We start from the raw sequence: 14,895 nt of genomic DNA on the forward strand, positions 1-14,895 counted from the left end.
GATTGTCCAATAGCAAGGAGGACTGAATGCTTTTGCCTGGCATTATTTCTATCTGCAGAGGTGTCAAGTAACAAAGTACAAATACTTTGTTTCCTTACTTAAGTAGAAATTTTGGTTATGTATACTTCACTGGAGTAATTATTTTTCAGACGACTTTTTACTTTTACTCCTTACATTTTCACGCAATTATCTGTACTTTTTACTCCTTACATTTTAAAAACAGCCTCGTTACTCTATTTCATTTCGGCCTTTAACAAAAAACTATCCAGTTAAATTGCGCCATCCGGATAGAGTGAATTTGGTTGTGGTTGTGGCACAGATGTTCTTGTCCAGTTTTGTTCTTACAGTGCATCTGTTGCCCTCAGATTCCTGCAACTAAACTTGGATGTACATTCCAATAAAGGTTAGGATAAATGATAACATGCCTCTGAAGTTTGACTTTTTGCACCATTAAAATACTTATAGGCAACTAGTCATCATATCTTCTGCTCTCTGAAACAGATGTTAATGCTCAATAGTACACATATATGGTTCTTTAATATATTTGCATTATACTAAGATGCATTCATTTTCAATGGCTTTTGTCCTTAATTGCTTTTTTCCCCCTTACATAACTTTTACTTTTATACTTTAAGTAGTTTTGAAACCAGTACTTTTATACTTTTACTTGAGTAAAAAACTTGAATTGATATTTCGAGTATTTTTAAACTCTAGTATCTATACTTCTACCTGAGTAATGAATGTGAATACTTTTGACACCTCTGTCTGTCTATGTGGTTTCAGCCACTAGTGGGCTTTTTGTTGGAGTTCTGGCTGCACATGGTTGCACGTCGCCTCTGTTTCCAACAGGGAGCGCCAGAGCAACGCCGAGCCGCCACTTGCAGACGTGTTTTTGGCGCCCCCTACCGTCCATACATATATATGTTTCCCCTCATCATCATGCCTCCTTGACTGTCTCCTACAGAGTCGGCTCGCAGGCAGACAGACGCAGCTGAATACCAACCGGGCTGGCCGCTGTCCTTGCAGAACGGGGAGACATCAGGGACCTTGCAATGATCTCGCTGGACTTCAGCTTTAACATTCTGACAAAGGACCTGTCACATTATTTGGAAAACCAAGTGAAAGTTGGACTATTTGGTTCTGGAGTAGGCTTGTCTTTGGTGCTGGGGTTCAGCGCAGCGTACACCTGCTACTATTTAATTTCAGTAGCGAAGGTAAGTTAATGTTCACTTAACGATGCGCGACTGCTTTTTCTAAGGGACTGTTTTTTGCCCTTTAGCTTGTATATTGGTTTAAACAAAGCAGCGTGTCCTTGTCATTAAGGACTAAAGGCTGAATTATGGCTCCGCGTTAAATCGACGCAGAGCCTACGCCGTAGGATACGGCGTAGTCTACGCGTAGGCACTGCGTTATTGTAACGCGGGACCATAAATCAGCCTTTGCCCCACTGCCATGCTAGTGAGCGACCGGTGCGGATGCTGATGGTTGGGATGAGGACGCATCTGGCCGCTGGTGGGCGATCGCTGCTGCTGCACATGTGGACGGCAGACTGCACTTTAGTCAGCATATATACCCACCATTAATATCTAAATACTGTCCTCAGATGTCCCATCAGTCCTCTTTACGTTTACAGTAGGATGTCGGTATTGTGCAGGGTGTATTTTGCAGCTGTAACTGCGGTTACCCGGCTTGAAGAGGTTTATGTAATCCGTGCCAAGTTCCTTATTTTGTAGCTAATGGATGGAGACTGGGAAGTGTAGCCGCATTTCTGAGTTTCCTTTTAAACAATGCAATGTTATTGTGCATGCAAGTGTTATAAAAGGGCTAAATTCAGGTTTTTAATGCACTCTTATTGACTTTCTTACATTAGCAGTGCTTCATTCAAGAGTCATATTATACATTTCAAGCATATGTCAAGCATCCGTCATACACATCAAAATATTTAATGTGGGGGGATTATATACTGTAGTTTGAAAAAGTATTCAGAAAATCTTACATTTGATCTAACAAAACTTGATTTATGAATACATTTTATTAAATCAACCAGGCAAATTTCCTTTGCCAGAAAAAGTACTGAAACTTGAGAATTATACACACACACACACACACACACACACACACACACACACACACACACACACATATGTATATATATATATATATATATACATATATATATATATATATATATATATATATATATATATATATATATATATATATATATACTGTATAGTATATAATTGCATGTGGGATTTGGAAAATAATAAACAACCATCTATTGTGGTATTTTCTTTGCTATTATGATACTAATGTTTTATATGTTAATATTGCAATAACGACTTCTTTTTTCTTTCTTTCTAGAAACCCCAACTCATCTCTGGGGGTAATAAGTTCTGCCAGTTTCTAAGGGAGCAATGTCCGGTAGTGACAGAAACCTACTACCCCACCTTTTGGTGCTGGGAGAGTCGTATCCAAACGCTGCTAAGACCTTTTGTAACAGCCAAACCTGGAGTCGTGTACCGAAAGTAAGTCCTTGTGTACTAATGGGACATCGCACATAGTGGTTTTCTTCCCGAGCTGAGACTTAGTTTCTTCCTTTACAAGTAGTTCACATAGTTCAAAGCTAATAAGTGGTTTACAATATTTGCTTGTGTGGTAAAATGTTTATTTAATGTTTCTTAGAATTTTCAAGGAAAGCAAATCATTTTTACACTTAATCCTATCAAGAATCTTTTAAAAAAAAAGCTTGGTCACGTTTGAGAAAGGCTGTTTTTTGACCTCTCTGTTTCCAGTGTCACATCTGGAAAGAAATCCCAGCCTTGTACTCAGCTGAACCCAAAGGTTAGGAAGACAAAGAGCGCTTTTATGGCACTTTTCCGTCTTTCTCTGCCTGCTCTGTCGCTGGATATTCTTTGAAGACAAATGGGCACTGCATTCTTTGTCCCCCATGTAAACAAAATAAGTTACATTTAATTAAGACAGATTAGTTTTGTTTTACAATGCAGTTATTACTTTTTTAGGTCCGTGTAGATGTGACTGTACAAGAGTCCACTTATTGTGATGTATCAGCAAGGCTCTTGAGACTTGACTTAAAGCGGAGGAAGAAAATCCTGAACTTTATTTCATCCGTTTTTCTGATTGTAAACCCAATTTTTTTTTTCCTAGTTCTTCATTTAAATCATTAGTCCTATTGGTGTCTCTGGTCCCCTTTGTCCAGGAGACAAGTATCCCCACTATGCACAGGGAACGTGCCCATCCCTCATCACATTCACTGTACTCATTATCACTTTTCCTCTTGGGACAATGGAACACCCATCCCGCATCCTCCCAGCCCATAATGAAATTATGCAAGGTTGACCCAAAGACGGCTCTGTGAAAACCGTCCCATTTGTCGTAAGCCGTCTGGGTGAAATTCCAGTCACCTTGCTGTCCGAGGGGAAAGGATTAGCCGCTAGTCTCCTCCCATTTCTCCCTGAACCTGTCTTCCTCTACTTTAAAGTCTCGCCTCAGGTGTATATTTCAAGGCTGTTCTGTAATTTCATGCTGATGTCGTTACCACAGGCTGGCCAAGCTGGGTTACCAGCTACTGCGTGTTGGGTTTGTGCACAGCACAGGTTTTAAAAGGCACCAGCACCAGGATTGAATGGCCTCATCGGCTATAGTGGACAGTTGTACAGCCCAGAAATTGATTGACCATTAGAATCTGCTGGTGCATTGCCCTCCTCGCTTCCTTTACTTACTGAGTGCTGCAGAGTTCACTGAAAAGATGATCACTAGGCAAATGAGGCAGCTGTCGGCAAGTGCTGTATTCACATGTCTGATTCCCTTGTGACATTGTTATGAATGAAGTAACAATGGAATCAGAGCATCTGAGTGGTTCTTAATTAACAAATACCGCTATGCCAAAAAAGGAATCATGTTCAGTATGAGTATTTCTCACCAGTGCTATGTTGTGTGTGTGTCTTTGTGCATGCAAGTGTATGAGTGAGACAAGGAAATTGATACACACAGATACAGATGGAAGATCATTTTCAGAAAGACCCACAGTGCTGAGTCGCGTGTCCCACTCGTGTCTGCAGTGAGCTTATTAAGGCAGCAGATGGAGGACAGATATCTGTGGATTGGTTTGACAACGACGACAGCCTCTCTCATCCTGACCCCACCACCAGACCCACTGTGCTCCTTCTCCCAGGTCTGACTGGCACCAGCCGGGAGTCCTACATCTTGCACATGGTCCAACAGAGCTGCGATCTGGGCTATAGGTGGGTGGTCTTGGCTGGATACCCTGGCTGAGCTTCAATGCTGAGCAGACATTCAGCACACTAAATCACAGAGCAGGAACTCTGTGCTTCGTGTTCTAATTTTTCCATCTAACCAGACTAAACATTTGTTGTACAATCAAAGACAAAACACTTCTGCATACCAATATTGACCACAAGTAAAACATGACATTCAGTTTTGTTGGAGTTTTTTTTTTTTTACATCGTAATGGGATTGTAAAGAACATAGTTTGGGGTTATTCTAGGTGAAGTGCGTTAACAAAGTGGACAGCTAAGCTCTCTGTCAAGAGCTGCTTTTGTAAATGGCCAAATGTAGCACAGGCTTGAAGAGTTGCATAGGGAGGCAGTTTTACTCTCGCTTTTCTTCATCTCCAACCAGCTCTCTTGGTGTTTTATCTGCACACATTCTTTCACCCAGATTTGGGAAAGCATTGTAAAAAAAAAAAAAAAAAAAAAAAAGCCAGCAAACTCAGCATCTTGCACCCCTCTCCCTTGTCTGTGTGGCTTAATTAATTACAGCTTATCCCCGTACAAGATTTGCAGCTTAGCTCCGACCAGCGTCCGTGTCAGTTCCGCAGAGTACATTTAAGCACCCCTCCGCCACGTCTAACGCCCCGTGCAGCTCCTCCCTGCTGCTCAGTTATATAAAAACTGCAGGTCTGACTCTGGCAGATTTTCAATTCCTGGTGAGATGTGATGAGGTTTTTGCCATAAAGCACAAGTAAAATGCTACACACACAGCTGTGCCTTCCTAGAAAACCTCAACATATTCTGAGGTCATGTTTTATAGAAGAACATTTGTTTCAAGGGGTTTTGCCCTTTGCTTCCTTGAACACAGAAGCCAATCTTTAAATGTTTTTATGGTTTTTTGTCTTACACATTTTTAGGCTGTTATGTGGTCAATCAAGATTGGCCCATAAGAATAATTGATGTCTCAATCTGTTACAAATATTAAAGCTTTTAGAGAATTATTTATGAAGTTCCAGCATGTATTACACAGGGTTGGCCAAATGTAATGTTTTTCTGCCCAAATGATTGACTTTTGGAGTTTCAGAGTTTTGCAGACCCACCTAAAATCTCCCTTGAATATAATTTTGTTTAAATATATATTAACACATATAAATATACAGTGGGTACGGAAAGTATTCAGACCCCTTTAAATTTTCCCTCTTTGTCTCATTGCAGCCATTTGCTTAAATCAAAAGAGTTCATTTTATTTCTCATTACTGTACACTCAGCACCCCATCTTGACAGAAAAAAAACAGAAATGTAGAAATTTTTGCAAATTTATTAAAAAAGAAAAACTGAAATATCTTTTATTGGTTTACTTAGAAAAATAAAACTTAGTCATTTTCAAGGCTAAAGTTGAAATGATTTTGCAGAAATAAAGATCTCCTTTAGGAAAAGAAATAGGATAAATTATATTTGTATTAAGTAAAATAACATTTGAACTCAAATCAGCTATAATAAAACCGTTTTGGACATGTGGAAATGTAACAGTAGTTTAGTTTTATCTGACTGATTCGTGATTGTTTGCTTTCACAAAGCTGCTTTAGAGAAGATCACATACTTTCTCCGGCACGACAACATTTACTTAATCACTTATGAACCTGGTGTTTGTGCCTCGAATCCAGGAAGAAAACGATACTCCCTTCTCTTATTTGAACTCCATCAGCTTTAAGTTCACATCATCCTGCAGCAGAGCCTGGCCATAGTGAAGCTTTAATATTTTGTTCTTTTATGGAAGTCCGGTCAGATATCAGGGCGAAACTATTGCATTTCTTATAATCGAATTACTATTCAAATATATTGAAAATGATTGCACATTCCTGGCAAACACATTTTAGTCGTCAGCTTTAACTTTATACTAGAAGTACATTTTTAGTAAAGAAAACTGGTATTGGAAGGATTTAGCCTCTTACACAATATTCATTAAGATGTTATTGAAAAGATAACCTAAAAAAATAAGATAAATAATTATCCTATATTTAAAATATAGACATATCTCTGCTCCAACAGAAATGTTTATAGTTACTTTTTAAGACTGACTATAAAAAGTCAGAAATTCTGACGTTATAAAATAAGAAAGTCTGATATGTTTTCCTAGAATTTTACCCACCACTTCACAATTTTATTCCTTCAAATGACTCTAATGCCCCTTCACATGTGGTGGAGCGTTGTGGGTGCAGATGCAGCAGGGAGTCAGGTTAAAGCAGGTAGCATGAGCAGAGAAAGCACACCATCTATTTCATCACAATACATTCCCCGTTTGCATATCTCCTTTTAAAATACATCAGTACATTTTATATCACTCAGGCCTACTTTGATTTGCATGAGATGAAAGATGTAATAGAATAAATTAAATCATCTGTGCATTGTCCTTACCTTGGTCTGAAAAAAGACATGTGGTTGAAGTGAGACCAGTGGACATATATGTGCCTCGTGTTCAGCCGTAGGAGGTTCTGTTTCAACTTTTTTTCCCCTCGCAATCTGCAAATGTGGTGGAATGAAATAATTGACTTGTTTTTTCAGCTGTTCCTGAACTTGTTTCAGTCTAGTTTTAAGATTAGTCAGTAAAATTATTTGCATGAGCACTTTTTTTCTTGTTGTTTTTTTTTGTATTTCAGATGTGTGGTATTCAACAACAGAGGGGTTTCTGGTGAAACACTACTGGTAAGAATCCAGCATGTGCTGTAGTCTTCAACATGTCATTCTCGGTCGCTATATCTGCCTTGTCTGAGCTGAGAAAAATGCATCTTAAAAGAGAAAAAAAAAGACAAAACCTTAAGAGATAGTTGGCTTTCTCTTTAGTAGAGTTGTCCTTTCCCGCCAGCAATGAGCATGTCCGCTGCACATGTGCCACAGAACCCACAGGAACGTGCAGAAATAGTGTTGTTGCCCTGGAGGGGATTAAGTTGCAGGCACATATTTAATACAGAACCACAGAAATATGACCTCGCCAAGCACGTGCTGCTCTTGACACCTGGCTTAATTTCATCAGTCCTTTTAACCCGAGTATATTTAGAACTATACTATATTTACAAAGTGGGCCCGGCCTTCACACAGTGACTTCTCACTGTGCTGGCTTTCTCTCTGTGTGTTTACATTTTCGCTCCAGAACAAAGACCTATTCTCCGTGGCCGTCCGTATCACCCCTCTCCAATCGTACTGTACCATCGTCACCAACAGAGAATTTAGCAAAAGCAACAATTGTGTTTTATTACTTAATGAGATTTCCCACGATTCATTTATGGTTCCTATTAGTGGGTATAAATCTGAATCAGTGGCTTTAGTTGTCTCAGGGGTATTTAAATAAAAATAGGAGACGGACCCTGTAGTGTCGGTGCTCTCTCAAGTGGCGGTTGAATGGAAGGAATTCACTTGCTCATATCTGCTGGAAATTGTGGCAGAGTTCATGCAAATGTTTTGGCCTTTGTACACAACTGTTTTCTCTGTGTCCAGTTACACTGAATATCCTCCATTGTTTAAATTGGCCAGTGCTTGTGAAAGACCTGCTGTGTGCAACATCCACCCTGGTGCAAAGACCGCTTTAAGAGCTCAGGCTCTCTTTTAAGACCTTTGTTTGAAAAGCCTGTACAATGCTGTGTACAGTGCTCAGTCTTACCTCAGTGCTTAATCATTTCTTTGTTTTATACTGTAGTTATTAGATTTCTCTTAGTAAGCCCAATTTTTCCTGTGAAGTTCCACAGACTTACAGGCCTAGTAGAGAACAGCAACAGCAGCAGAGAAAAACAGGAATTTACTTAGTCTGAGTTTCTTGTTGAATCTTAATTGAGGGGCAGTAAAGAACTGGGTGGCTTCCCGAGAAACTGCACTCTTTAAAAAAGGGCTCCTTCAAGTTTGAGCTGGCTTGTTTTTTAATGTGAAATAACCTGCTCTGACTGCTAAAACTGTTTGCAAGACATTTTACTCGTTTTCCTTAGAAGTTCATTATCAGAAATAGCCAGTTAAACAATGACAACATCTTATTATTCAATGAAAGCCAAAGCATGGCCCCTGTGCAGCATTAGGAAAAAGTGGTTATGCTTTTTTGAGCTGAAAGAAAAAATTTTTTTATCCACTTAAGGTAAACCTTTAGCACTTATACTGTCTTATACTGTAGCACTAGGGTTTTTCCATCCGGGCCCTTCTTTTGTATTTGGATGTAAAATGTTCCACAGCAGACAAGTCTTTACAAAGGGTCCCGTATAAAGCTGAATCTCCGTCTGAGCCTGAGGCTGTTGCTAAACTGCTGCAGTGTAACGTGACAGATCTATCATGCAACAAAGTGAATGCGCTTCTGTCTTCAACTGGCAGATTTTTATAAGCGTCTTATAATGTTATGGAAAGGATGAGAAGGAATTTCTGTATTTATAATGTTCCAATTCTTCAGGTCTCACTTGTCATCAATTTCGACGCCTGTTTTTATTTGCACAGGCGACATCTTTATTTTGTATTTGTAAATGGTAAATGCTTTGTGTGATATTTCTTATTCTGTCTAACGGGCAGAAGTCAATTTCTCAGTTAAATGGAAAACATGTTGGTCTGCAATGTGCATGGTGCATACACCTTTTGCACTTTCACTGTTTAAAATAATAATAATGATTAAAAAATCTTACAAAGATAAGGATATGAGCCACATTGTTTTTATACCAGGTAGAAAGCGTTATGAGCTGCAGTAAAAGCAGCAGGAAGGTTTGTTTAGGTCAGATTCGCTGTAGTAATGCACAACACCAGAAGATAATAATAACTGTCTGTACGAAAGATTAAAAACATGATGAGCCACCAATGCCGCCTGTGTGAGAGAGACTGTTACATAATAATCTGTAAGCTCTTCAAATTTCTGTCTTGAATTGGTTTATGTGTCGCGTCTCATCCGCGTCTGCTGTTCATGATGCAGCACAGACGTTTGGTTTATATTCTTAAAATTCACTCTGCAGGGTCTAAATAATGTTGCAAATTATCTAGCAACTATAATCATCAATGATGTGCTAATATTGTATTTAATTTTCTCAGCTGTATAGTGTGGTGTTTAATCGCTTCATTTTAAAATATTGTTTGCTGCTTTTAGTAAGTTTATCTTTAATGTGACCAGATTTAGAGAGAATGTATATATTATATTTAAGTGTTTGGCTTACAGTAGTTTACTCTCTTACCATTTCTGATGCAATTGTTTTAGTTTGAGTTATGCAAGTCAGGCCTTGTTGGTGTCCTATACTCAGACCCCGAGGACGTACTGTGCTGCCAACACTGAAGATCTGGAGACTGTCATCGCACACATCCAGAGAACCTATGAAGCTGCTCCAATCATGGCTGCTGGCGTGTCCATGGGAGGGTAGGGAAACCTTTCAGTACTTGCAGACACTACCAATAACTCTTCCCAAACATTTTGTGGTGACAGCAGTAGCTGAAAGTGTCAAATATAAATATTAACACGTGTGACATGTTAATAGGAGTCTCTTTGGAGCAGTGCACACCCTCTCAGAATTGGTTTGGTCATGTCAATGCTTTAATTTTGTTCCAGCAGTTCAGCGCTGCGTGCCAAAGAATGTGTTTTTCATTGCACAACATTAATCCCTTGATTTGAGGGATTGGTTTGAAATGGAAGCCGTTTTTCCTCGTACGGCCCTTCAGCTTCTCCTTTCTCTCCATATCCAGGATGATGCTGGCTAACTACTTGGGGCGTAAGGGCCGAGAAACCTGTCTGAGAGGGGTGGTAGTCTTCTCAGCAGGCTGGGATGTATTTGAGTGCACTGCGTCACTGGAAAAACCCCTGGACCGTTTCCTCTTCAACTCCTACCTCACCAGCTGCCTACAAGCCTCTGTGCACAGGTCACCCAGAGTGGGATTAACACAGCCACTAACACTCTGCTGGCACACAAGTCACAACCTGGTTTTGCATATTCGTCTGTTGTATCTTCATTTTAATGTTTACCATTTATAGATTATGTTTTGTTAGCTGTGCTTCACAATTACTTTGAAAGCAAGAGCTGCTGTCACACCTCTTAAAGGTCTACTTTATTTTTAGGAACATGTTAGGAACATTTCCAGATGATTTCATTAAATGACGGTGTCATTAATACTCTCCTCTGCAGACACAGACCGATACTTGAAAAGTGTTACGACATCGATCATGTCATGAAGGTAGGGATTGCTTTCATGGATGTAAAGCCATGCTAATGTAACGGTAAATAACAGACAAAAAGATGAATCACTTTCCTTGATCCTTATAGGCTCGGACCATCCGACAGTTTGATGAGAGGTTCACCTCCATCATGTTCGGTTATCCTACTAATGATGATTACTACCGTGATGCCAGTCCAATCCACAAGCTGAAATCTGTACAGGTGCCAATGCTGTGTCTGAACGCTGCCGATGATGTCTTTTCTCCATCTCACGGTGAGTAGCAGGAAGGGTTTTCCTCAGGTACAGCTGCGTAGCAGCCTCATTCAACTTTGGTAAACCTTTACATTGCAGCTATAGCACAAACCCTGTTTTAGCTGTTGGTGTGAAAACTGCCTTTAGGGTGAAATATGTACTTATCATCCAGAATATAGAACCAACATTGGCCGGGTTTCCCAGATCAGTTAAGTAGTTCTTAACAGCGAAAGACTTCTTTCAAACCTTCTTAAGGAGCCTGTGAAAGAAAATCGCGTTTCCCAGAGTCGCTCTTAGCTTAAGTATCTCTTTCATTAAGAAGGAAATGAAAGATGCTGCTGACCCAGTCTTTACAACCATCTTAGTGAACAAAGACTCACAGATCCAGCCGCGTCAGGCAAATCAATATCACACCAAGCAATGAGATATTAAAACAATGCACCCCGCACAAGTTTTGATCTATTTTATAATAATAATAATAATAATTCATTTTATTTGGAGGCGCCTTTCACGACACCCAAGGTCACCTTATACTTTAGATTTATATTGTTTAGCATTTATTGGTGACAGCAAAGGGGGGAAAAAAAGAAAAATAAGGAATAACAAGTGTGTTCCTGTATATGCTTTATGCATTACGCACAAATAAAACGATCATCATGAATATCATTTATTTGATAATTTGGCTGCTATACAGCATGTTCTCGCTGCAAATCAACCGCGTCACCGTGCGCGAAGCAGAACTGTTTTTATGAACGCATTCGTGCGTCAGCACTTCAGTCCCCTGGACGTGCTGTCGGACCGCGCTGTCCAGGCAGCCGGGACACCGATCCTCCTGCGCCGCGCCCGAGCGCATCTATGTGATGACAGGGAAGCAGCAGCTGATCAACGGGATCCTTTGATGAATCGTTCATTACAGTCTCAAATATAATCAATGGTGTCGGTTTATATTAAAGAATCTTTTTGCCCAGAAGAAAAAAGAGCGAAGACAACGACCCATAACTATTTTCTTCTCTTGAAAAAACCCACCTGCGGGATGCAGCAGCATCAGAAGAGCAGGAATACGTGCGTGGCGGGGATGATCTCTGCAATCTGAAGCCCTCTATAATTGTAAAAAGAATTTCACTTATCACGGGTTCTTTTTGGAACATAACCCCTGCGAAAAACCAGGGATTGCTGTAATTCCACGTTGCGATTTGCGAAACTCGCCTTCTCTTGGCTCATGTTTTTGAACGCACACACACGCCCACCACGTTTCCTCCCGGTTTCTGCGTGTGGGGAAAAAAAGCCTCACTGTAGCCAGAAATAACGGAGTAACGCACCGTTTGGATGAAAAAGGGTCATTGAATTATATTTATCATCTTAATTTTTCATTATAACGCACAGGCAGCAGTGAATTAGTGCGTTAGGTAGCAGTGCTGCGTGTGAAAATGCGCTGATAGTGATCGGTGATCGATTTGCCTGGCATCGATTGATTTGGTTTCAGAACCGGACAGCTGCTCCAAAGAGCTTCTGAAAGAGCGAAACTAAAGGACGGTGTTAAGAAGTCATCTGGGAAACACCCGTATCTTAGGGTTCTCTCTTAAGTGAAACCTTCTTTGAACCTCTCTTAAGTCCTTAAGAGAGGTTGGATCTGGGAAACCCGGCCATTGTCAGTAGGCCTTCTTTGATTTCCATAAGCAGTCAAAGTTTGTTACACATGTGTTGTCTTTACTGATATAAGTACTTGATTAGCGTCGTTGCACAGTCTTTGACTGTTTGAATTACACCTCATTAATGTAGGTTCATAGAGTGTATTTTTTTTTGCAGCCATTCCGGTGGAGGCAGTAAAGCAGAACCCTAACCTGGCCTTACTCATTACCTGTCACGGCGGCCATATTGGCTTCCTGGAGGGTTTGTGGCCACGACAAAGCACTTACATGGACCGAGTCTTCAAGCAGTTTGCGAAGGCGGTCATCGAAAAAGGGAACCAACTCAAAGACCTCTCCTGATAAGAGAACTGAAGTGTTCCTCTCCTTTAATGTCTTTACTTCCTTTTTCTTTCTCCTTTCTTTTTTCCTTCTTTTTTATCCTCTCGCCTCCATGTTCATTCTTTCTCCCTACCTTCCTGTAATTGTCCCTTGTTTTTAACAGTTTAACCCCCTTTCATCATTCCTAACCGTCATTCCAATCCTCAGCACTTCAACCTCAAAAGCTATTCACTATTCTTCCCTTTTTCAATCTTTGTCCTGCATCGTTCCGTCTCATTCTTCCATCTGCCACAAGCAAAAAAGAAAAAACCTCTTTTCCTTATTTGAAGGGCACATTATTGAATGTAGCATTTGTGTTGCTTTCAACTTTGAGTTATTCCTTACATTTTATTGCATCTGTAATCATGTGCTCAGTGACAATGCGGCCGCTTTCGTCACCGATAATCAGCAGAATCCATATCATTTCATTTAGTTTGCTTTAACTTGCTAAAGATCACCCGGTGCAATCGTTTTCTGGCGAAGTCATCCGAAGTACTGTACATGAAAATCCAATCATCCTTGTTTCTGAAACATCCTGTTGTATCCAGCACCTTTATCAGTAGGATTTTAGCCCTCAGGGATTTTCTTTATTTACTCATCAGTCCTTCCTTCCCGTGTAGTTCTGTTTCGTTGGCTGTTCTCTTTGAGTTTTTGAGTCTGTCAAAGCTACATGTTTTTAATTTTTTCCGTTGACACGTACTGTTATCTTTAGTTTAAGTATTAACTTGATGTGTGATTTACACGTGTGTGCTTTCTTTCTGACTTGAGAAGGCTGATCCCCCCCAGCTGTTGAATGTGGAGCTGCTGTCAGGAGATGCTTAGCATACGTAGCACAGCAGGAAGACTGGAGACAAGGAGAAGCAAGTGATCTACCTACCAGCACGTTATATCTCGGTGTTTCTTGTTTGTTTGTTTTTTTAAATGAAGAGTAAGAACAAAAGGTTGTGACAGTGAACGGGCTGTTTCTCAGTCCTCTAGAATGAATTTGAACCTGAATTCAGATCTCCTCCTGGAGCCTGCTGTTACAACATTACATTACCTCTCTCTTTCATTCTGCCTTTAGAATCATTAGCAATATCCTTAAGCATGCACAACGACAGTATTGGGCATATTGACTTAAAACAGTCATCCGAGTCTTCATACCAACTTTCTGACTGCACCTTGGCTACAGCTTCAGATTTAACAAAGGTGCAATATGGTGGTGACAGTCTTCTCATCTTACTCTCAGAAACAAAGCAAATGACCTAATGTTTGCTGTATTAACCGTTGCTCTTCTGCATGCACTTTTATTTCCACCCATTGTACGTTCATGTGCACCAAATAGTTTTACAAATGTATCATAATGAAGAAACTTTCATCATTGACAAGGAATGTAAAATTGCACTACTTTAGTTGATACTGTCATGCCTCTAATTTCTTAATGCAAGGCAGTGATTTCATTAGAGATTTGAAGGAATATCCAAAGGATTAATATAGCAGTATGTAAAGTCTTAAATTTCTAAGAGAAAAATGTTGGTGGTTAGTTCTGTAAGTAGGACTGGGAGCGCTAGCAGCTGATGTGAATGAAGTCACACAGGAAGACACATTGGCTGTTTGAAATGGTGGATGCTGCTTTACAAAGATGCATCGCTCGCATCGTCAGCGGAAGCTGGGTTCCAGTCGTATTTGCTTCCTTCAGCCAACAACGATCAAGGGGCTGGCTACCGTGAACAAGTCGGCGTTCTTGAATGAAGCGGCTCTGACCGGTGGCCAGGCTTTCGGTAATGCGCTGCATGAAGGATTCTGACGTCCCGTTCCTATGGAATTTTAGTGTCCGTTTGTCCCCGCAAAAGTGTCCATTAGGTAGCATGTGTCTCGTCACCGTGATCATGTCCTGAACCTTAACACGACTTTGTAATCTGTAGCACACAGGACATGTTTGTTCTACATAAGATACTGCTTTTCTTTTTGTACACCTCATGAAAAGAAGAAAAATAAACAGTTTTAACATGTGCAGCAATAAGATTTTAAATTAAAAAAAAAAAATCTACTGTAAAATACTAGTATATTCACATTATTGACATGAGTGTAATCTGCTGTATTTATTAGATTATTAAACAAAGTCTAGATCAATCAGTGTCCTGGGTTTTTTCATTGGTGCATATTGAACCTCTAGGCGAAGCATGTGGCTTGAGCCAGACTTTTTGAATTCACTTGTTTTTGTTGAACAAAAAATATGTTGTAGCTTC

General features: G+C 40.1%; 1 protein-coding gene across 1 annotated transcript; it reads left to right on the forward strand.

The window, feature by feature from the left end:
- Positions 1–962: 962 nt before the first annotated feature.
- Positions 963–14,779, forward strand: abhd3 (abhydrolase domain containing 3, phospholipase). The gene is made up of 9 exons (XM_061732445.1): positions 963–1,214; positions 2,365–2,528; positions 4,083–4,265; positions 6,911–6,956; positions 9,506–9,618; positions 9,942–10,115; positions 10,379–10,427; positions 10,517–10,682; positions 12,468–14,779. Exons 1-9 carry the CDS (start codon positions 1,053–1,055, stop codon positions 12,647–12,649), a joined length of 1,239 nt encoding a protein of 412 aa, XP_061588429.1. The 5' UTR covers positions 963–1,052; the 3' UTR covers positions 12,650–14,779.
- Positions 14,780–14,895: the final 116 nt, after the last annotated feature.

This window comes from Cololabis saira, chromosome 10 (genome assembly GCF_033807715.1).
Source record: "Cololabis saira isolate AMF1-May2022 chromosome 10, fColSai1.1, whole genome shotgun sequence".
Lineage (NCBI taxonomy): Eukaryota > Metazoa > Chordata > Actinopteri > Beloniformes > Belonidae > Cololabis > Cololabis saira.

Bases quoted from the DNA above. Each gene is read 5' to 3' on its own strand.
- abhd3 (XM_061732445.1), top strand. From the start codon at position 1,053: ATGATCTCGCTGGACTTCAGCTTTAACATTCTGACAAAGGACCTGTCA. The intron at 4,266-6,910 runs GTGGGTGGTCTT...TTTGTATTTCAG, and splicing joins AGCTGCGATCTGGGCTATAG to ATGTGTGGTATTCAACAACA. The intron at 10,683-12,467 runs GTGAGTAGCAGG...TTTTTTTTGCAG, and splicing joins TGTCTTTTCTCCATCTCACG to CCATTCCGGTGGAGGCAGTA.